This window comes from Saccopteryx bilineata, chromosome 6, assembly GCF_036850765.1.
Source record: "Saccopteryx bilineata isolate mSacBil1 chromosome 6, mSacBil1_pri_phased_curated, whole genome shotgun sequence".
NCBI lineage: Eukaryota > Metazoa > Chordata > Mammalia > Chiroptera > Emballonuridae > Saccopteryx > Saccopteryx bilineata.
Genome location: NC_089495.1, coordinates 153162670 through 153184704, shown reverse-complemented (window position 1 = coordinate 153184704; position 22035 = coordinate 153162670). Strand labels below are relative to the sequence as shown.

General features: G+C 44.2%; 1 protein-coding gene across 3 annotated transcripts in view; it reads left to right on the top strand.

Annotated features, from left to right (window-relative positions):
• Positions 1 to 22035, top strand: part of TEX2 (testis expressed 2) — a 122738-nt gene that overhangs the window by 95352 nt on the left and 5351 nt on the right. For 2 of the 3 annotated variants that reach the window (XM_066234335.1, XM_066234336.1), the window contains exons 8-10: positions 4843 to 4975; positions 10253 to 10378; positions 12069 to 12278. In XM_066234335.1, coding sequence (XP_066090432.1) covers positions 4843 to 4975; positions 10253 to 10378; positions 12069 to 12278 — 469 coding nt within the window. The remainder of the gene's footprint in view (positions 1 to 4842; positions 4976 to 10252; positions 10379 to 12068; positions 12279 to 22035) is intronic. The other variant, XM_066234337.1, reaches the window with a different exon arrangement.

Sequence of the window (22035 nt, the reverse complement as noted above, 5' to 3'; positions counted from 1 at the left end):
TCAGGGAAAAGGCAGAAGAACCTGAGTTCTAGTTGTCTGTGATCCCCACCAAGGCTATTTAATTTTACTGGTGGCATCACAATCTGATCCACACCAGCTGGCCTAGGCATTTTTCTTCTTCAAGTGTAAACTTCCTGAGGGCAGGGATTCATCTTGGTATTTTTAGCTCTGCCATCTTGTATTAAGAACTCAAAAAGCATTTTGGATAGGGTGAGCCGTACCGTTTGCCACAGTCTCCCTCAGAGTAGTGGTGGTGGTGGTAACTGGTCCTTTCCTCACAGATCTGAAGAGTGGGAAACAGTCACCTGAGCTGCTCACAGGTCCTTGCATAAAGACTCACTGAAGTTTGGCATTGTCATTGTCAGTTTTGTTTCCCATGTTCCAGAATAAAGGGCTGGTGGTTTTATAGGAACTTGTTGGCAATCAGGCACCACCCTTCACCACTGGACAGCCCCTCAAGTGAGGACCCCTAGTGCCTGGGAGACCTGTTATGGAGTGAAGGTTTGTGTGTCTCCTCTGCCCCAAATTCGTCTGTTGAAGCCCTGACCTTCAATGTGATGGTATTGGGAGATAAGGCCTTTGGAGGTAATTGATTAGATTTAGATGAGGCCACGAGGGAGGGGTGCTTACAAGAGACCAGAGAGCTAGCTAGCTCTGTCTCTGCCTTGTGAAGAAGACTCAGTGAGAAGGCCATCTACAAGCCAAGAAGAGAGCTCTCACCAGGAACTGAATTGGCCAGCACCTTGATCTGGGACTTCAGCCTCCAGAACTGGGAGAAATGTCCATTGTTTAAATCACCCAGTTCATGGCATTTTGTTAATAGCAGCCCAAGCTAAGACAGGACTCTTTTCATGTCCTTTTCGAGAACCTTTCAAGACTGACCACCTTACTTCCTATTTAAAGGCTTAAAAAATTGTCCTGCTCAACTTCTTGTTTTTGTCCTTGAGCACTACCAAGAACAGATGGTTATTGAAAGTAGCATTTTAAACTAAATGCCTCACAGTAAAGTCTTAACTTTTGTCAAGAGCATGAAAGAAACAACTCTGTAACTGCATTCATCTAGATGAGTAGCATTCAGCCCAGTTAGAGTGAAGACACCACTCACCGAACAGTGTATGCCCTGGTCTTCACAGTGTTGCCGCATTGATCCCCAATGCAAAGACAACCTTTCTAGAAACTGTTCACTTTACCTTTCAGTCTCGCAAGTTGGCAGCCTCCTGACTCAGCGGTTATGTAACCAGTCAGCCTTGGCTGCAGGCTGCTGTGCCTCAAGGTGTTCTGGGTGCTTTCCGCCTGTGGAATCGTCACAGGTTTTCCTTGCGCCTAATGCTAACATTGTCCCCTTACCCTCATCTGAAGGCAAGCACAGAGGAAAGTAATTTGTTGGAATATCTGCAGTTGATATCTGTTCTTAGAGGTTCTCAAACCATTCTTGACTCCTTCATATTTCCACTGAGAACCACCAGTGCTGAGCAAGGCCCCATGGGTGAACCTCCTGGGACATATACAATGACACAGAAACAGACTCTGTCCCCACGTAGAGGCCTGATGAGACATCCACCTCTTGGCCCTGTCCCACCCCAGCCAGGGCTCTCTGGCTGCCCAGTAGAGCCCCTTTCCTCTTGGCCCTGTGGTCTCCTCTGGCCAGGCCCCTGTCTGCCGTGGCAATAGCAGCAAGCAGGCTGGAGCGAGGAGTGGTGGGAGTAAGGAAGTGGACTGGCGATGGCCGAGAGGGGGAGGGGCCCCCACCGGGGTGTGCCTGGCACTGGGCTACATAGGTCAGTGTGGTCTCCCTTATGCAGATGAGGAGGGAAAACAGTTGAGAAATTTCCAGTGAAACTTAAGCCCCAGACCATGTAAACGGGCTCCATGTGCCCTTCCCTACTCTTCCCTGCCTCAGCTCCTGGACCTTGTGGCACTGAGGGAGTGTCCTGGTGACTGGGGCACGGGCCAGAAGCCTACTAAGCCTGTATCCACAGCCCCTCGTTTAAAACAGACAAATAGTTTGACCAGGTGGTAGCGCAATGGCTAGAGCATTGGTCTGGGATGCAGAGGACCCAGGTTTGAAGCCCCAAGTTGCTGGCTTGAGTGCCGGTTCATCCGGCTTGAGCGTGGGCTCACCAGCTTGAGCACGGCTCACCAGCTTGAGCACAGGGTTGCCGGCTTGAAAGTGGGTTCATAGACATGACCCCATGGTCACTGGCTTCAGCCCATAGATCGCTCATTGGCTTGAAGCCCAGGGTCGCTGGCTTGAAGCCCAAGGTCACTTGCTTGAGCAAGGGGTCACTTGCTCTGCTGTTGCCCCATCCCTACTCCCCCTCCCCCATCAAGGCACATATGAGAAACAATCAATGAACAACTAAGGAGCCGCAATGAAGAATTGATGCTTCTCATCTCTCTCCCTTCCTGCCTGCCTGTCCCTATCTGTCCCTCTCTCTGTCTCTGTTACAAAAAAAAAATAAAATAAAATAAAAAACAGACAAACAAAACCTTTGACTTTATAAGAAGTAAAATTCTCAGTCCTTAATATGACAACCTTCAAAGGCAATACTATTAATATTTATTGTAAACCTGACTAGAATTTTCAAAAGAAATGATTATGTCTGAATAATTTGAGTCTATTGATTCTCAGGTTAAATAAAGCTGGAAATATGGAATATTTTCTTTATTGACGTTCTTTTTACATGGAGTTTAAAATCTATTAATATAAAATCTTTTGCCCTGATCCTTCTTCTATTAGAAGTGATTAATGACTAAATGTGTTTATGAAAGCAGATGTGCCCTTTACTTCCAGTAACAGTATCTTTGAAGAGCAAGCTAAGTAATGATTTCTAACTGCTTAATGTAAGCAAGAAATAAAGCATTTTGTGAGTTGCTGTGAGGAAGACAATCACAATTGATCTGCATATCACTTAAACTAGGTCATTCATGGAAAATATTTACCTTCAATTATGATAAAAAGAATTTGTTGAAAACAAATTGGAAATGATTCTGCCTTTAGTGAGGAATTATTGTATATATCATTAGTGCTTCTTGAGGTTAAGCAAAGCTTTTAGCTGAGATGGTGGCCAAATGAAGGATAGGTTATTTACTGTAATTGCTTGGAAATGCTGCTGGGTATGAATGATAGTTTTTGAGTAATTTCCTGCTTCCTTTAAATGTTGTCTTTTGTCTAATGAGGATCTCTAAAAGTTTATTAACATTTAAACACCCACTTGAAGGATCGTATTTTTATTGAGGTATTATGACACTCTGAGTCTGAAAAATCAGTCTATCCTGTCTTACCTGCTGAGTCATAGAATCTTGGTGTAGAAGGTCCCCAGGGGATTGATAACCTGTTTGCATTTTAGATTTCTGCTGGTGGGCCATCCCAGTGAAATTCCACAAAGTCAAAAACCTCTTAGATTTGATCTTACTGACATTAGTATTAAGTATCTTTTCCAAAGAACAGGGTTTTTTCTTCTTCTTTTTTTTTTTTAGCGAGAGAGACAAAAAGAGGGACAGATAGGGACAGACAGGAAGGGAGAGAGATGAGAAGCATCAATTCATTGGGGCACCTTAGTTGTTCATTGACTGCTTTCTCATATGTGCCTTGACTAGGGGCTGCAGCTGAGCCAGTGTCCCCTTGATAAAGCCAGTGACCTTGGACTCAAGCCAACGACCTTGGGCTTCAAGCCAGTGACCTTCAAGCTCAAGCCAGTGACCATGGGGTCATGTCTATGATCCCATGCTCAAGCCAGTGACCCTGTGCGCTAGCCGGTGACCTAGAGGTTTTGAACTGGGGTCCTCTGTGTCCCAGGCTAATGCTTTACCCACTATGCCACTGCCTGATCAGGCGCAAGGAACAGGTTTTTAAACTGAGGTACAAAGTATGGGGCTCAAACACTCATTTTTTTGTTTCCATTACTAGGCAATTTCCAGAAATAAAAGGTTCTAAAAGTTTTTGTCTCTGTCCTTATCCTTCCGAGCTAAGTCTGAACCGTTTTTGGTCTCCCTTCCTTTCCGCCCCCACAATTTTAGGCAATTTTAAGAAAGACAGTGGCTCTCACATGTGCCTTTAAGGAACAACCCAGCTGGCAGTGAAGTCTCTGCACCTCTCTTCTGCCTCATAACTGGCTAGGAATCAGCAGACCTTGCCCTGGCTTTGCCCTGGGTCAGGCCATCCTCTTACTAAATGTGAGAAGAACCCTGAGGATGAGACTCTGCCAATGTGCATTGAGTTCGCTGTGACCATTTTTTTTTTTTTTTTCATTTTTCCAAAGCTGGAAACGGGAAACGGGGAGGCAGTCAGACAGACTCCTGCATGCGCCCGACCGGGATCCACCTGGCATGCCCACCAGGGGGTGATGTTCTGCCCCTCTGGGGCGTTGCTCTGTTGCATCCAGAGCCACTCTAGCGCCTGAGGCAGAGGCCACAAAGCCATCCCCAGCGCCTGGGCCATCTTTGCTCCAATGGAGCCTCGGCTGCAGTAGGGGAAGAGAGAGACAGTGAGGGGGCAGGGGTGGAGAAGCAGATGGGCGCTTCTCCTGTGTGCCCTGGCCGGGAATCGAACGTGGGACCCCTGCATGCCAGGCTGACGCTCTACCGCTGAGTCAACTGGCCAGGGCCTTCACTGTGACCATTTTAATGGGTATTGAAATGCCAGCAATTTGCCAAGAGCTTGAACCATTTCTAGAAACTTTTTGCAATTTCCTCTTGCGTGCCTCAGGCAATATATAGCTAGAGACTTTCAGTGTGATACCTATTTAGATACTTCAAATTTAATTTTTATGCTGTCATTTATAGTCATGTTTTTCTGGAGGGAAAAAAAACCACCTTCTGTTTTTTTCACCATTTCTCCAGGACTCTGGATCAATTTGGAAATGTCCTACAATGGGTCCTTTCTGATGACTCTTGAGACCAAAATGAATTTGACCAAACTAGGTAAAGAGCCTCTTGTTGAAGCCCTGAAGGTTGGAGAAATTGGCAAAGAAGGGTAAGGGGCTATATGAATTTCCTAATCCAACCCTGGGGAACCCACCTCTCCCCCGAGCTTTTGCAAAGCAGGTTTGGTGTGTAGTCCTGGATGTGGAGTGAGCTTCCATGTAAGTGCTTCTGGGCCACAGAGGGCTTCGGGGAGTGGTTCCCTAGTTTCATTCCCTGGCTGGGAGTCCCCACCTCCACTCAGCGCCTTTTGGCCTCCGTGCTGCTTTCTTGATTTCCCAGAAAGCATCACTGACTCACCAGCAGGGCAGGCTTGTCTGTGCAATAAAAATGCTCTGTGAAGAAAAGAATTACCTCAGAAAGTACCTCCTTCAACCTACAGCCACAAACAGCCGTGTGTGGGCAAGGCTGAGGTCCTTAGGCGATCTCTCTGCTTTAATCACAAATATTTATTACTAGTGATTGATTTTGTAGCCAAGAGGGTGCTCTTAAAGTGTTTTGAGATGCATTTTCTTTAAATAATACAATATTGATTTGTTCAGTAAATGCCTGTCTTTGTAGAAGAGATTGCATCTACTGCCCAGAATTTCTGATATAGTAACTATTCCAAATTTGCGAGCTAATTAATGAAGTTAAATGCCTAGAATGGTTAAGCTGGAAATTTTACATTCCCACACACCTTTAAAATGATTGACTACCAATTTAAATTACATAATGATTTTTACCAAGCTGAAAATGATAATTGGAGTCTGCTTCTTACATCTTGAGCCCCTCTATATAGAATTAACAGTGCAATGACAGGAAAGTGCCTCAGGGAGCCACCTTCTCAGAGTCTAAATATAAGATACATGCTCTTAAATTGTTGCTTATTATGATACTGACCTCATACTTCTATTTATATTGTACTAATAGCAGGTGGGGGGCTGGGTCAAGCATTTGAGAATGCTCTTTTATGTAGATTATTCTGATTTATCCAAGTTACTTAATGAAATGTTCCTATTTTAATAATTGGAGAATTTCACTTGCTGTATGCACTCTAACCTGTATTTGTGCTATTTCCCTTTCATTCTTCTATTTGTTAAAATGTGTTTGGATTCGGCAATCTTTGGATTGTATTTTCTGGTGAGTGGTATTTATCAACTCTCCATGTGGCATTTCATACCCTCTCACTGCTGAGTCGTGTTTGGTCCCATGTGACACCACTAGGAAGCTTGTCCTTTCATCACGTTCCTGGACATAAAGACTCACTTTGTAGACCTGAGAGGATTAAGATCAGGCGTATTTAAGAGGATTTCCTGGTAGGAAAAGTGTACAGACTTCCTTGATTTGAATTGCTAGGGGATCTAGTCTTGTGGTCAGACTTGACTTCTCTCCCTGCTCCAGCCCCCCAACCCATCGCCTTGCACCCCTGAGCATCAGGCCAGCCTGACGACACCAACTGCAGAACCAGCTGCTTATAAAATGAAGCTGCTTATAAAATGATGGTCAGGCAGGAGCAGTCTTTAACCTGAGGTCTAAATAAACAGGATCACAGCAGAGCAAACATCTGTCAGCAGCATTTGTACAAGGAGCCCTTTCTGGAAGCAGCCTGTGTTGGCATAGAGCTGCTGGGACATCACTGAAAGGGGGGTGGGGCCTTGGGCAGGAGGTGGGGCCCTCACACAGCCAGGTCCCTTAGATCCTTGCCACTTAGGTGTTCCACGTTAGCTATTATTCATCTGGCTGTCTTGGCACAATTTCAGGTTCATAAACTGACTGATCAGAGGATGGACATGTTTCTGAGCAAGCAGTCTTCTGTAGACTGAAAAAAAATCCTCTGCTTTTGAAATATGATAGTACTATATTTAATTTGTAATACATTTCTAAAGTACCATTTTTTTTTCAGTAGAGTCTGGTTTATAAAATGTTTTGCTCCTTCCTATGAAAGTGTTAAATTCTATGTTGACTTGTAATTGGCTGTCACTTAATTTGACAAGGAAAATTACAACTCCAAAGTACTTCATTCAGGGCAAAAGCCCTGGGCAGATGAACCCTTAACCCGTTTTTTTTGTATAAAAAAAAGGACCCCTTTGGGAATCTGAGAGCTCTGGACCTTTCTCCCAGAAAAGGCCCACATGTATATGTACCATTTGGTTCACAGTCTCTGGGAGCATCAAGAGGCCCTGAAAGCCCATCCATAGCTAAGAACCTAATCCCAGAAGTGATTTAGAATCCACTTCTTCACTTGCTCAGTCCTGAGCATATGCAGTTACCCTGAAGCTACATACTGAAGTAGAAACAGAAGTCAGTATTAGCTGTTATTAAGCTTGTGATTTTAGTACTGAAATTTTGCTTAGTGTTAAACCTCCCCAAAGAGTAGAATGTCTGGTGGATTGGGAGCCCTTTTCCTCTAGGCCCTCCTTGTAGCCTGTGGCTGCCAGTCTAGGGCCTCACATTCAGGTGAGTGCTTGTTCCTCTGCTGTCGGGCTCTGGCAGGGTCTCTCCTTTGTTTCCCTGCTTTTTTCAGTCCTCCTTCAAGTGTGCAAATAATTGTGCCCCTGGGGAATCAGGAGGTGCTGTTCAACCTGGGAGATGTCCTACTTACTGGGAGGAAGTTGGTTCACATCTTCACGTTATTGCCCTGAGGGTGATGGTGGGAAGTTGAAATCTATGTTGTTTTATTCTGGTGAAGTCCTTTCTTCTTTGAAATGTGTATACACTTTATATTTGCAAACATTTTTCCTTTAGTTTATTTCCCAAATAGTTTTCTTGTTCCATAAGTAGTTAATATAACTTTGAGGCAGTAGTAAACTCAGTAAAATTCAAGTAGTGAGCTGAGCAGTCTTAACATTAGGAATGGCCTGGGAAGGCCAAAGTGAGTCAGTCAGGAAACGTCCTGTGAGTGGGCTGCCCTTGAAATGAAAGGTGGCCTTGGAGTGGGGCACTTCCTCTAATGCTCTTGGCCTCTTCTCGCTCCACCACTGCAGCCTGGGCATGGGGGCAGGTCCACACCTGGAGGCCCCTCTGTCCTCCATGTTGGGTCACTGGGCCACAGTGTACCCTGAACTGTCTCCACCACTCCACCCTGAGGCCCCTGATATTTTGAGAGCCAAGTGCTTGCAGTCTACACTGTGACTACGCCTGGCTCTGTGGATGTACTCACATGGGTGTCTGTGGCAGATGTATGGGACAAATTTCTTTTAAATAAAAGAACATGAATACACTGTGAGTGTGTCCCCCACAAAGCAGTCACCTCACTGGACTGTTATGAATCCTTCACTTACAGCATTTTGGAGATGCTTTTTAAGAGTTGCCTCTGGAGGCTGTGACATTCTTTGAACTATCCGAGTGACAGAAAATCATCCTACTTTGTAGATGAATTGAATATTTGAGAAATTGCTAGAAGTCCTCCTTCAGAGCCAGTAGTGATGATGAGACCAAAAAATAAAATGTTTGGTCTGAAACAGAGTATCAGTGATAAAAGGATTCACTTTTTCTTATGTGTCTGGCTCCAAATACATTTCCACAAAGATTGTTAGCAGAGGCAGCAAAGCTGCAATAAGCCTTTTAAAAAGGTGACTCTTGGAAAGGTTATCACACTCACCTGGAATTCTAAGGTGTGTTTTTAAAAATTAGGCTTTGTTAGTTCTAGCATGTCTTTTAGAAATAAGGATGTATGTAGTGTGTCTTTCTCTTGAAGTTCATGCTGACATCATAAGGTTGAGATCATAAAATACATGTTCAGTTATAAAACTGAGTATCAGCCAAACAATTAGTTACACGTTTAATTAGTAAGTATTGGGTTCCATGTGATATAGCTTCCCCTGCAGAAAGAAGAGGTAATGTTTGGTCAAAATCAGAATTTCATGTCATCTGATCGGCTTTAACTCGTATACCATTATCTAAATTATTCACTTCCAGTCACAGAATTTTTCCTGTTCTCTGCCCTGCAGAGAACCTGAGAGCTTGCTGCAGTGCTGGCCTTCAGCTTCTGCCCTGAGTCTGGAGGCTGCCAGATGACAGTGCTGGTGAGGACAGGAGGGGGCAGTGGCTCAGTGAGTTTCACTGGAGTCCCGGATCTTGAGGCAGCCTTTTGTGCTGGTGGATGGGGAGCAGGACACAGATACCTTACCTGGAGCTAGGTGGCAGCCAGGGAGCCCAGTCATTACAGGTAGAGAAGTAAGATACATTTTTGAGATGGTTGTGTTATCCTTGGGGATTTACATCCCCAACTTTCCTCATCTCAAGACCATATTTAGTCTTTCTTGGAAATCATATGTTGCTATGTACAGTTAAATAATAAGTGAAGTTCTAGTGAGGGCTTCTGTGGAAAGATCTGAAGTCGCTTTGTGACCAACGAATGGCACATTTGCATTTCTCAGCCCAGCTGGGCTGGAGAGGGAGAACAAGTCATTTAGGTGCTGTTGCTGTTTCGGTGGCTGGGGACAAGAGGCTTTTGTGTCTGCAGAGGGAGTTTCCCTTTAATACTACACTCAAGCCTGGTGGCTGAAGCAGCTGGCTCTAATGTTTCAGGGCTGGGGGTAAGGAGGATCCGGGTGTCCTGCCAGGGAGGACACTCACGGGGTTCTTTTACAGCCAGGCTCCTGTTTCAGGGGCGGAGATTTCAGTCCTGCCACCCAGTGCTGGGGCATCTGATGGGCCTTCGAGTCCACTCCAGTGTGTGTGCTATGCCCTTGGGTGCCCTTGGCTCCCGTTGACTAGGAGATGGCTGCCCCAGTAGGCTTCTTCTGGTGGCCAAAGGACAACATCAGAGGAAAACCCCAAAGGATTGTACCTGCAGGGAGATAGGACCTAAGTTCTACTGCCTTATCCTGTCCCAATAATTTTGTCCTTGTCAAAAATACAAGACCTAGCCTTTGCTTAGTGACCATTTGGTTGCTTAATAGTGTTCAGAGACTACTCTGTCCTTTGTTCATTTTGTCCCAGTGAAGTCACATCCCTGTCATTGATAGGGGTGGTCTGTCTCCAACATAAGCTGTCACCTCACCCTTGCAACCATCATTCTTTCCATTCATCTCCTAATTGACTATTGCTGCACTGTTGATGAACTCACTGCGTATGTGTCAACCGCACCGAACTCCCACCATCTGTCCTGACGCCTGCGCAAAAGTAAACTCTTCAGACGCAAGGCCTCTGTGTTCCTCCCAGGGAACTTGGCGCTGAAGTGTCTCCTGGGTTAACCAGTCCAATCTGGGGACTCTTGGATTGGACCTTGTCTTTGTGGGGTGTGGTGGGGAGAATGATGACTGTGGTGGTGGGGTGTCTGCGTTCTCTTTCTAAGCCAAGCCTGGGTGACGGCAGGTTGCGGTGGTGACTCTGTCCTGTTCAGTTGCAGGCCCAGGGCATACTGTCTGGCCGACAGCGATGAGGAGTCCTCCAGTGCTGGCTCCTCTGATGAAGACGAGGCCCCAGATCCCAGCGCAGGAGACAAACTCCTCCTCCCGGGGGCCGAAGGGTGAGTGGTCCTGTTCTGGGTCTCCAGCCATCAAGGCAGCAAGCTGGGAGGGAGCTTTTCCCCTTCTTTCTCTATGATCTTCTTTTCTCCTTCACATTGAGTGAATGGTTTTTGCATTAATAACCCCAAATCAGTGGCTTGTCTAAATTCCAGACCCCGAAGCAAAAAGACCCATAATGCTTTCCTTACATAAGAGGGCCCTAACCAAAATGGATTTCTCAGGCCATTGGAGTAAATAATATATAGAATTGAAGGGTGTGCTTATCACAAGGAGCACAAATTACACAACACCGCCCTCTGGTGCTCAGTGGAGAGCATTACTCCTTCAGTGGGTCACATTTCTGTTGAGCTGCTATTCATTTTGAAATATCTCCTAATTTTTGTGAGCAGTCTAGTTCCTACAAAGCTGAAACGTTCACGTGATTTCTTTGGTGAATTTTTTTTTAATGTTCTCTGTTGCCTTTTTTTTTTGTCTTTATTTTTTTCTATTTTTTTAATCTTTTATTTTTATTGAATCCAGAGAGAGGAAGGGAGGTATGGGGGAGACAGAAGTATAAATCTGTTTCTGTATGTGCCCCGGCCAAGGACCGAACCAGCCAACTCTGCATTGCAGGCCAATGCTCCAGCCAAGCGAGCCATCCAGCCAGGGCTCTTTGATGAATTTTGAAACTGTGAATCATTTAGCTGATATTTTGGATCATGAACTTCATTTCTGGGGCTCTCTCTGCCTGTTACTTGGACTGTGGAATGATCAAAGGCTTAAACAGCCTCTCTGTACAGACCTTTTAATTATTTAAAGATTATCTAGGAGCCAGGAGCATCTGTAAGAAAATAAAAGTCTATTCAGTTTTGAAATCCTACAGAAGATGGAAAGAGAATCCAGGTGTTTGAGGAGTTGGTTCTAAAGTTTGTGTCCATTATTTAAAATCTACCTGCTTGACCTTCTTAGGAATGATTGCTTTTCCTTATACACACACACACTATTCCTGACACTCTGGAACTGTGGAGGGTTTCAAAAAGCAAATATTCTCTCTTCTTAGAGCAGTCTTATGGTAGATATGAATGAATACAAAAGCTTGGTTTTGGCCTAGCATGTCAGTTTGATGTAGCATTTTTCTTTAGAAGTTCCTAAGACCTTTAAAAAATAGTTGCCATTCAAAGTTGCTATGACATCACCCAAAATGCAGTCAGTAAAAAATTGTGTTTTGTGTTCCTATCGATGCAGTCTGATTTCTTAGTGCCTTCTAGAGATGCTGAGATTTCTCTAAGAGGACACTGAGTTTTTATGTTTAATATTTGAGCCTCATAAACAGGAGATGCCTCCTGGGTTTGTCCTATGAGAACTTTGACTCTCCATTGTTAAGATTCAGCTCTGTGTGATGTTTATACCTTATCTGACTTAGTAGTTTTCAATTGGGGATTCTTTTGCCTCCTAGAAGACATTACTGTCATGCCTGGGGGGAATGTGCTAGTGACATAGTAGGTGGCATCCAGGGATGCTGCTAAACATCTTACCTTGCACAGGACAGTCTCCGCAGCAAAGAATTCCCCAGACCAAAATACCAGCGACCTCGGTGGTGCTGTGGTGGAGAAACTGTGGTCTAAATGAAGGTGAACAAAGGGCCGTGAAGTTTTTGTTTATGAAGAAGCAAAGTTTATATTAACACCCCTTTGTGTTCCTCATTTACAGGTATGTTGGAGGTCATCGGACAAGTAAGATTATGAGATTCGTTGATAAAATTACCAAGTCAAAATATTTCCAAAAAGCAACGGAGACAGAGTTCATTAAAAAGAAGATTGAAGAAGTCTCCAACACACCCCTGCTGCTAACTGTAGAAGTACAAGAATGTAGAGGAACACTGGCCGTCAACATTCCACCTCCCCCAACTGACCGAATATGGTGCGTAGAGGGGGCCCCAGCGACCACTGGGATTTCCCTTGTTGTGTGACCCTAAAAATCCCAGCCTGCTTGTCTTTGACATTGTGGAAGTACCTTCTCCTGGGCAGAAGCACTTTCAGATGTTTTCCTGAAACCTTTAATCTTTTTTTTTTAACTTTATTCATTTTAGAGAGGAGAGAAAGAAAGATAGAGAGAGAGAGAGAGAGAGAGAAGGGGTGGGGGGAGGAGCAGGAAGCATCAACTCCCATATGTGCCTTGACCAAGCAAGTCCAGGGTTTTGAACTGGCGACCTCAAGTGTTCCAGGTTGATGCTTTATCCACTGCTCCACCATAGGTCAGGTGTGGAACCTTAATGTTAGCTGTAAATCTAATTCTGCTTTCTTCTGTAAATGTGGTTAATTCACATTTAAAGACTCTTTTTCATATGTTAAGAGTTAAGGTCAATAGGTGAAGTTGATGAGATGAGCTCTTTCTATTCTTGATCTTCCTCTTTTCTAGAGCCAACTCTTTCCACCAGTAAGAACAGCTGCCATTTGTAGAGCTCTTACTCCCTGGGTGGCCTGGGTTTAACTGCTTCACCTGTTAGTCTGCATAGCATTCTATGGACATAGGTGCCGTTGCTGTCTCCACTTTAGACAGGGACCACACATTCTGTAGAGTCCAGGCAGTTTGGGAAGATTTCCTTGGGTTGGGCCTTAATGGTCAGGAGGCACAGCATGTGCATTTGGTAACTGTGGTGGGAGGTCTATCCAAGGGGTTGTAACTGAATGAAACAGTGGTTCTCCACCCACCTGGGTATCACAGTTACATGGGGACTTGTTAAGGATACAGATTTGCCCAGCCCAGCACCCAGAACTCAGGTTGGGGAACCGGCCAGGATTGAGAATCACTGAAATAAATTCTTCATGAATCCAACAGAAGAAAATTGTTGGAATCCATGGGAGTCTAAAAAGACCAGAGTAAGAGGCTTTATTGAAGGGAAGAAAGGAACCCTGCTGGGCACTTGTCCAGGAGGAAAGGCACCAGTACAAGCTAGGGGACGAATTTTATAGGGTAAGGAGAATCTCGAGCAAAGTGGGTGTTGAATCAAAAGTCCTGGTATGTCTGGAATGCTCCTCCTTGGGGTGGCTTGCCAGCTTCTTGGAATTCTTCTGTCTCAGAGGCGATAGTGCAGTGAGTAAGGGTGAGGTCTGACAGATAAGCGGAACATCAAAAGGGCAGTTGGAATTCCTGGTAAATTCATGTATCTATCATTTCTCAACTCTGTGGTATGATAAAAAGGAAAAGAGGTGGGGGGAAGGAGAGGGTATGGGGTTCAGGAAGGAGGTTTGTCTCGGACTGGCCATCTTCTGGAGCTACTTCCTGCTGTTATCCCTATTGGGGGCCTCCTTCGTGAACCCCCCACTGGGGTAGTTGGAGTAGGGGTTGTAAAAGCATTTGATTGTAGGTAATCCTGGAGATTTCTCTCATTTGAGCCTGCAGGAACTTTGTTTGTAGTAGGGGTGTTTTTATAGAGTTCAAGATTTTTCTGTTTCGCAAGGGCAGGTTTCAATGTTGGTGTGTAGGGTTAGGTAGATTTTTCCAATTTTCTGATTGGTGAAGGTCTGCATGTGGTTCTGTAAGAAACTAGTGAACAAATGTAAGAGGTAGGGTTCAAAAGTTAGAAAAATAAATAGGAGAGTGAGTGGACCAATGAAAGGCAATAGTCAAGACACCCAGTTTGTGTGAAACCACTGATTCCATGACTTGGTTTGTTTTTTATGAATTCGCTGGGCTTCAGAGAGACAGAGAGTGGGAATAAGACAGGGCAGTGGCCAGTCCCCCTGCCCCTGGACCTACTTCTGTAGAGATTCCTAAAGCAACAAGAAGAGGGATTACCTGTACAGCTCGTTTGGTCCTTAGATTGACAGGAAGTGTACTAAGAACTGAAAGAGGCTCATGGGGTGGGATTAGGTTGATATTTAGGGTGATATAGATTAGGGTAAAGGTTTCTATCCAGTTAGTAAGGAGACACATATAGGTGTTGGTCTCACACAAGTAGAAAACCCCTGATTGGTTGAGGCAGGTTGAGAGGTGAATAGAGAACAGAAGGACAAGGGGTCGGTTTTGTTTCTCTGTTTCTGAGCTCCAGATTGTCAGGGTGGAGGAAAGAGCCATCCTTAGCAGCAGTGGGAATTGTCAGGATCACAGTGTGTGGACCTGTCCACGTGAAAGTCAGTCCTTGGGTGATGTAATGCTGGAAGTGCCTCTTGGACAGTCTTTGAACAGTTTGCTGAGTAACCTGTAAATCCTGCAAGTATTTAGGGAAAGCGTTGTTACATTTCTACACTTTGCAGTTAGAGTTTAAGTCCTAGTGACCACTGCTTCTAGTTGGAATTAGCAGCAGGTCCCAGCCTACAATAGGCATGGGGCATTGAGACAAGAGGAATAAAGGAGATATTATACATTAAATAAATAAAGTAACAAAATCAGACCGTCAATACCCACAGTAGAGATCTTTGAGGGATAAATAAAACTCAAATATTCAGGCAAGGCATAGTAGATGGCCCTTGTGTTTACAAGAAATGAGATCAGCTTATCTGCTACTTGGAAGAAATACCTTAAGCTCGTGAACGATGTCCTTGGGCCTTCAGTGGCAATTCCCAGCATGCTGGGCAAGGTCTTGTCACAGGTAGCTGGAGCAGGGCTAGAAGAGACTGAACCCTCCCTCCATGGAGCAAGGGGGCAGCTTACCTTCTCATGTCCCTCTTTCCACAGCAAAGGGGTGTCTCTTGATGGGGCCGGGAAGCCTGGCAGGCTTTAGTTCAGTGACCTTTCTTTCCCCTCTGGAGCTTGATGGAATGCTATGAAGCCCTTTAGGGCTCTGGAGCCTTTAAGAGTGTATGCTAAAAGCTGGTATTTCCTGACCTCTTTTGGGCCTTATTTGCCTTTTCTGTTACTTCCTTAGCCATTATAGACCTTAAAAGCCATGCTCAGAAGATCTCACTGAGGGGCTTGACTAAGAGAGCAAAATTGGGAATCCAGTGTCTAAAGAAGTCTATTAGACCAAGGAAAGAAAGGATTTGATCTGTGGTGGTAGGTGGTTGGAGACTAGAGGGTCTGAGTTTGATCTAGGGTGAGACCTCAGGTGGTGGGGATTAACTTGATGCCCAGATAGACTATGGATTAAGAGTGAAGTTGAGCCTTAGTAGATAAGACACAATATCCCTTCATGGTGAGGAAGTTAAGAAGATTGGCGGTGTGTCTCCTGGAGGCAGGCAGGGAGGGGCTGCAGAGGAGTAGGTTATTTACATACTGTAAGAGAGTACTAGTTTTGAGATTGCATGCTGCTAAATCCTGAGCTAGTGCCTGCCCAAACAGGTGTGGGCTGTTTTTGAACCCTTGAGGTAAGACAATTTACGTAAATTGCTGGGCTGCATTAGTGTCCGGGATCGGTCCAGGTGAATGCAAACTGAAAGTAAGAGTCAGGGTGTAGAGAAATGGTAAAGAAGGCATTCTTGAGGTCTAGGACCATGAAGTGAGTGGTGTTTGAGGGAATGTGTGACAGTAATTTGTAGAGATTAGGGACTACTGGATGGAGGGGAATTACTGCCTCATTGATCAGGTGTAAGTCTTGTATGAGGTAATAAGCCCCTGAAGGTTTTTGAACAGGAAGGATGGGGGTATTGCAGGGAGAGTCCATGGGGATGAATAAGCCTGGCTTAAGAGGTGGGTGATTATTGGTTTAAGGCCTTAGAAACAGACATAGTTACATATTAAACAAAGATTTTACATACAAATTATGAATTAAGGAATTTAAATGAGTGTGCTTTACTTGTTTCAATTCAAATTATACTAGAGATATTTTCTGACAAACAGAGACAAGACAGATAACTCACTCACACAGTTCAATAGACAACTCTGCTTTTTTAAGCTTTTTGAGATGGCAGGGAGTTGCCAACATAGAGGGGAAGAAGAGAGGAAGCAGACGGATGGACAGTGTGAGCAGCTGGATGGAAAGAAGGAGGGTCAGAATCTGCAGGAGGAGGAGGAGGGGATTAAAGTGCTGGTGGTGGCGCCGCGTGGTCAGAGGAGTCAAAGGATTTAGAGCTCTGAGAAGAGGGGAGGGGGCGAGGGGTAGTGGAAGGCACAGTCTCTGAGGAGGGGGAGGGATGGGTCAAAGAAGAAAAAGAGACAGAGCCACCTGTCTGTAAGGAGGGAGGAAGGGTTTAAGAACACAGTAGAGAGCCCTGGCTGGATGGCTCGCTTGGCTGGAGCATTGTCCTGCAATGCAGAGGTGGCTGGTTTGGTCCTTGGCCGGCGCACATACAGAAACAGATTGGTGCTTCTGTCTCCCCCTTACCCCCCTTCCTTTCTCTGGATTCAATAAAAATAAAAGATTAAAAAAATAGAAAAAATAAAGACAAAAAAAAAGGCAACAGAGAACATTAAAAAAAAAAAAAACAGTGGAGAAGAGAGAGGCCCCTGGCAAGCAGGGGAGGAGAAAGAGAGACTGGTATTTGCAAGTGAATGAGAAACGGGATTCTGTGAAGGGAGGGGGCTTTCTGGAGGGGAGAGACTCGAGTGGAAAAGATTTGCAGAGGGACTAGAGAGGGGTCCCGAGAGAGGGGTGCGCCCAGGGGTCAGGCAGGAGGGGAAGAGAGTTGGGAGTCCACGAAGAAGGAAATATTAGGAGTGGAGGTTTTAGGTGAGGTTTCTTTGGCCAAAAACGCCTGCGTATAGAACAGAAGGCACAGAAATTAAGGACAGGAGTGAAGGTAGAAGGAAGCCTGCACATAAGGAATTTCTGATGCCCTCCCCATCCCGTGGCAAAAGTTGTCAAGGTCTCACAGGATATAGTAATCGAAAATCCAGTTTTCAGGCCTGTGGGAGTCGTTGTCTAGTTTATATTGTGGCCAGGCAGTATTGCAAAAGAAAATGAGTAGAAGACAGCCCAACGGGGTTTGGTCAGACGGCTTTGACTCCGAAGAGCCCAATGTGGAGATTAGTGATCTAGAGGGGCGTCCCCACCTCCAATCACAATCTTAAAGGAGAAGGCTCTCCTGGGAATGTGGAGTTGTCCTGCTTAGGGGTCGTCACCACCTAAGAAGGAGCTCAAAGATAATGTGGAGGGATTTGGCTAAGCGCTTAGACTTTTGGAATGTGCTGTCCCTGGGACAGAAAAATGGCAAACCCCTCAAAATGTGAGGCTGACCGGAGAAAGCTGTCCGATGATGGATTAGAGACTTATGGGTTGAATTAAAGCCAGCCAGGAGAGGGAAGGGAGAAACTCCTTACCTTCTGGTCCAGCAGGGGTTCAGGACAGGGTTAGACTACAGCCAGTCAACCTACAATTACCCGTCCAAACAGAACCAGGGAGTAAGCCCAGGACAAGCTGCCGCTGCCCATTGCTTCCCTGGTTGTAAGTTTGGATGGCAAAGAGGGATCGTCCAGGCAGTTAGTACCCTGTCTCGGGTTTCGGCACCAAATGTTGGAATCCATGGGAGTCCGAAAAGACCAGAGTAATAGGCTTTATTGAAAGGAAGAAAGGAACCCTGCCGGGCACTTCTCCCGGGAGAAAGGCACCAGTACAAGCTAGGGGACGAATTTTATAGGGTAAGGAGAATCTTGAGCAAAGTGGGTGTTGATTCAAAAGTCCTGGTGTGTCCGAATGCTCCTTCTTGGAGTGGCTTGCCAGCTTCTTGGAATTCCTCTGTCTCAGGGGCGATAGTCCAGTGAGTAAGGGTGAGGTCTGACAGATAAGCGGAACATCAAAAGGGCAGTTGGAATTCCTGGTAAATTCATGTATCTATCAAAAAATCACTATCTGTGATTTTATGGGATATTCTAAGTCCCATAAAATGTACATAAATTCTCTTGTACAGAATTGTGTAAGAGACTTTGTGGTGTCATAAACTGCACCCATATGAAAAAGACAGCTATTTCTGCAGAGTGAAACCAATATGCTAAGTAATACACATCCTTAGTGTTCAGAAGGTTTTGTAGGAATGATTCAAAAAGGAATTTTAAATTGACTAGTCATTGAATGATATTATTGGTGTTTCCCAGTAAAAACTTAAAAATACCATTACAGATTTTATGTAATATTTAAATTAATTAAACTTTTTTTTTTTTTGTGAGAGAGACAGAGAGAGGGACAGACAGATAGGGGGACAGACAGGCAGGAAGAAAGATAGATGAGAAGCATCAATTCTTTGTTGTGGCACCTTAGTTGTTCATTGACTGCTTTCTCATATGTGCCTTGACCGTGGGGCTACAGCAGAGCTAGTGACCCCTTGCTCAAGCCAGTGACTTGGGCTCAAGCCAGTGACCTTTGGGCTCAAGTCACTGACCATGGGGTCATGTCTGTGATCCCATGCTCAAGCAGGTGACCCCACATTCATGCTAGTGAGACAGCTCAAGCCAGAGACCTCAGGGTTTTGAACCTGGGTCTTCTGCATCCTAGACCAACACTCGATCCACTGTGCCACTGCCTACTCAAGCTAATTTTTTAGTTTTATTGATTTTAGAGGAGGCAGGGTGGGAAGCATCAACTTTGTAGTGGCTTTTTAAATGTGCCTCGATTGGGCAAGACCAGGGTCTCAAAACAGTGACCTCAGCATTCCAGTCAATGCTTTATCCACTGCACAGGTTAGGCAAGATTTTATTTTTTAAAAGTAATATTTTCACTGGAAAAAAAATGGGGGAAAAAGCCTATAATCCCACCATCCAAGAATAGCCAGTTAAGAGAAATTAAGGAATCAATCCCCTTTACCACTGCAACCAAAAAAATAAAGCACCTAGGAATAAATTTAACCAGGGAGATTAAAGACTTGTACTCGGAAAATTATAAAACATTGATAAAATAAATCAGGGAAGATACAAACAAGTGGAAGCATATACTGTGCTCATGGTTAGGAAGAATAAACATCATTAAAATGTCTATATTACCCAAAGCAATTTATAAATTCAATGCAATACCGATTAAAATACCAATGATTTACTTCAAAGATATAGAACACATATTCCAAAAATTTATATGGAACCAAAAGAGAACAAGAATAACCTCAGCAATCTTGAAAAGGAAGAATAGAGTGGGAGGTATCACACTTCTGGATATCAAGTTATATACTGCAAGGCCATTGTACTCAAAACAGCCTGGTACTGGCATAAGAACAGGCATTTAAATCAATGGAACAGAACTGAGAACCCAGAAATAAACCCACACCTTTATGGACAACTGATATTTGTATTTGACAAAGGAGGTAAGAACATACATTGGAGTAAAGACAGCCTCTTCAACAAATGGTGTTGGGAAAATTGGAAAGCTACCTGCAAAAAAATGAAACTAGACCACCAACTTACACCCTTCACAAAAATAAACTCAAAATGGATAAAAGACTTAAATATAAGTCATGAAACCATAAGCATCTTAGAAGAAAACAAAGGCAGTAAGCTCTCTGACATTTCTCGCAGCAATATATTTGCCGATTTGTCTCCATAGGCAAGTGAAATAAAAGACAGGATAGGACTATATCAAACTAAAAAGCTTCTGCACAGCTAAAGACAATAAGAACAGAATAAAAAGACAAACTACACAATGGGAGAACATATTTGACAGTACGTCTGATAAGGGGTTAATAACCAAAATTTATAAAGAACTTGTAAAGCTTAATACCAGGAAGACAAACAATCCAATCCAAAAATGGGCAAAAGAAATGAATAGACACTTCTCCAAAGAGGACATACAGTTGGCCAATAGGCATATGAAAAAATGCTGAACATCACTAATGATTAGAGAAATGCAAATTAAAACCACAATGAGATATCACTTCACACCAGTCAGAATGGCGCTCATCAACAAAACAACACAGAATAAGTGCTGGCGAGGATGTGGAGAAAAGGGAACCCTCCTGCACTGCTGGTGGGAATGCAGACAGGTGCAGCCACTGTGGAAAACAGTATGGAGATTCCTCAAAAAATTAAAAATCGAACTGCCTTTTGACCCAGCTATCCCACTGTTAGGAATATACCCCCAAAACACCATAGCACTGAATGAAAAGAAGAAATGCACCCCCATGTTTATGGCAGCATTGTTCATAATAGCGAAGATCTGGAAACAGCCCAAGTGTCCATCAGAGGATGAGTGGATTAAAAAGCTTTGGTACATATATACTATGGAATACTACTCAGCCATAAGAAATGATGACATCGGATCATTTACAACAACATGGATGAACCTTGATAACATTCTACTGAGCGAAATAAGTAAATCAGAAAAAACTAAGAACTATATGATTCCATATATAGATGGGACATAAAAATGAGACTCAGAGACATGAACAAGAGTGTGGGGGTTACAGGGTGGGGGGAGGAGAGGGAGGGGGATTGGGGAGGGGAGGGACACAAAGAAAACCAGTTAGAAGGTGACGAAAGACAATTGGGCTCTGGGTGATGGGAATGCAGCATAAGCAAATGGCAAAATAACCTAGAGATGTTTTCTCTGAACATATGTACCCTGATTTATCAATGTCACCCCAATAAAATTAATCAAAAAAAAAAAAAAAAAGAATAGCCAGTTAATATTTTTCTGTAGTCTTCCAAACCTAATTAAAAATGTTTTTATATCCTTTCTTGCCTTTTTTTTTTCTTAAGCGAGAAGCAGGGAGGCAGAGAGACGGACTCCTGCATGCACCCCGACCAGGAACCACCTAATAAGCCCTGTCTGGGGCTGATGCTCTGCCCACCTGGGCCCGCTGCTCCATTGCTTGGCTACTGAGCTATTTTAGCATCTAAGGCGAGGCCATGGAGCCATCCTCAGTGCCTGGGGCCAGCTTGCTCAAACCATTTGAGCCATGACTGTAGGGGAGAGAGAGAGAGAGAGAGAGGAATGGAGAAGCAGATGGTCACTTCTCCTATGTGCCCTGATCAGGAATCAAACCCAGGACTTCTACATGCTGTGCCAATGCTCTACCACTGTGCCAGTGCTCTACCACTGAGCCAACCGGCCAGGGCCATTTTTATATACTAATAATTGCTAACATTTCTTTCCTGTCTAAGCTTTACTAGTTATAAATGCCACTGTTCAGTTGGAGATAAAATTGAAGGCCTCTAGGGAAGTGCTCCCTAATGCATGCTTAAATGTGGAAACATTTGTTAATGATCCACAAAAATAAGTGTAGCTATTTGAGGGTGTTTAGAAATGTTCATAGCAATTTGATGTTTTTATTTTATTTATTTATTTATTTATTTATTTATTTTTACAGAGAGACAGTCAGAGAGAGGGATAGATAGGGACAGACAGACAGGAATGGAGAGAGATGAGAAGCATCAATCATTAGTTTTTCGTTGCAACACCTTAGTTGTTCATTGATTGCTTTATCATATGTGCCTTGTCCATGGGGCTACAGCAGACTGAGTGACCCCTTGCTCAAGCCGGTGACCTTGGATCCAAGCTGGTGAGCTTTTTTTGCTCAAACCAGATGAGCCCACGCTCAAGCTGGCGACCTTGGGGTCTTGAACCTGGGTCCTCCGTATCCCAGTCTGACACTCTATCTACTGCACCACCGCCTGGTCAGGCTTTATTGTATTTTTTAAAACATTGGCTTTATGTGATGGGCACACAACGTGAATAGTTCATGTTCCATGGAGACATGCATCTGAAATTTATGTGTATCTGTGGAGCAGTGTCATACCATTAAATTTAATTTTTTAAAAATGTTTATTTATTTGTTTATTTTATTGAGAGGCGGGGAGGCAGGGAGGCAGAGAGACAGGT